This window comes from Seriola lalandi, unplaced genomic scaffold (assembly GCF_002814215.2).
Source record: "Seriola lalandi dorsalis isolate HSWRI2012SDOR001 ecotype SW California unplaced genomic scaffold, Sedor1 jcf7180002054984, whole genome shotgun sequence".
Lineage (NCBI taxonomy): Eukaryota > Metazoa > Chordata > Actinopteri > Carangiformes > Carangidae > Seriola > Seriola lalandi.
Window position 1 is genome coordinate 107,892 of NW_019525533.1, and position 770 is coordinate 108,661.

Below are 770 nucleotides of genomic sequence, written 5' to 3' on the forward strand. Positions count from 1 at the left end.
ATCAGCAAGTGTTCTGTTCCTCCAGAAGCTGCAGGAGGTTCTGGAGGCTGCTGTCACATGTTCTGCTGCCACAGAGGAAATAAATTCATGAGGAGTGAAAACGAGTTCACAGCGTCTCCTGACGTCTTCACAACAGAAACCAACCGCAGAGAAAATCTGTCCAACAGCCAAGAATTACGTCACAGAAGAAGAGCTCAGAAAGACTGAAGTGTGAACAATGTTCATGTCACAGGAAATAATAATGTGAGAGCAGCTGACTCACTACAGTCACTCAGTCAGCTGACTGAGGTGTGAAGGATTACGTCAGAGCGAAGAAATATATCGAGAAAAACTGGAATCATGGGGGTGATTTAGACTGAAGACCACGAGACTGTATTAGCTTCAGTGCTGGATTAAAGACAGAAGATCTACAACAGTGAACTGACCTCAGAGTCTCCAGTCCACAGTCTGGACTCTCCAGAAAACCACACAGCTGCTTCACACCTGGATCCTGCAGGAAGTTTTCACTCAGGTCCAGGTGTCTCAGGTGGGAGGGGTTGGACTTCAGAGCTGAGGCCAGAGAAGAACAGCTGATCTCTGACAACCTGCAGCCACTCAACCTGAATAAAGAATAAAAGATGAGAGTTTAGAGACAAAGGTGAAGGTCTCTCCCCCTTTCTCCCCCTCCCTCTCCCCCTCCCACTCTCTTTCTCTCCCTCCCTCTCTTTCTTCCTCACCCCCCCTCTCCCTCCCTCTCTCTTTCTACCCCTCTCTCCCTCTCTTTCTTCCTC

At 48.7% G+C, this 770-nt stretch overlaps 1 protein-coding gene across 1 annotated transcript in view; it reads right to left on the reverse strand.

The window, feature by feature from the left end:
• LOC111647312 (uncharacterized) overlaps positions 1-770 on the reverse strand; it is a 72,467-nt gene that overhangs the window by 15,210 nt on the left and 56,487 nt on the right. The window contains exon 9 of the mRNA XM_087171301.1: positions 426-599. Within this exon, the coding sequence (XP_087027427.1) occupies positions 426-599 (174 nt within the window). The remainder of the gene's footprint in view (positions 1-425; positions 600-770) is intronic.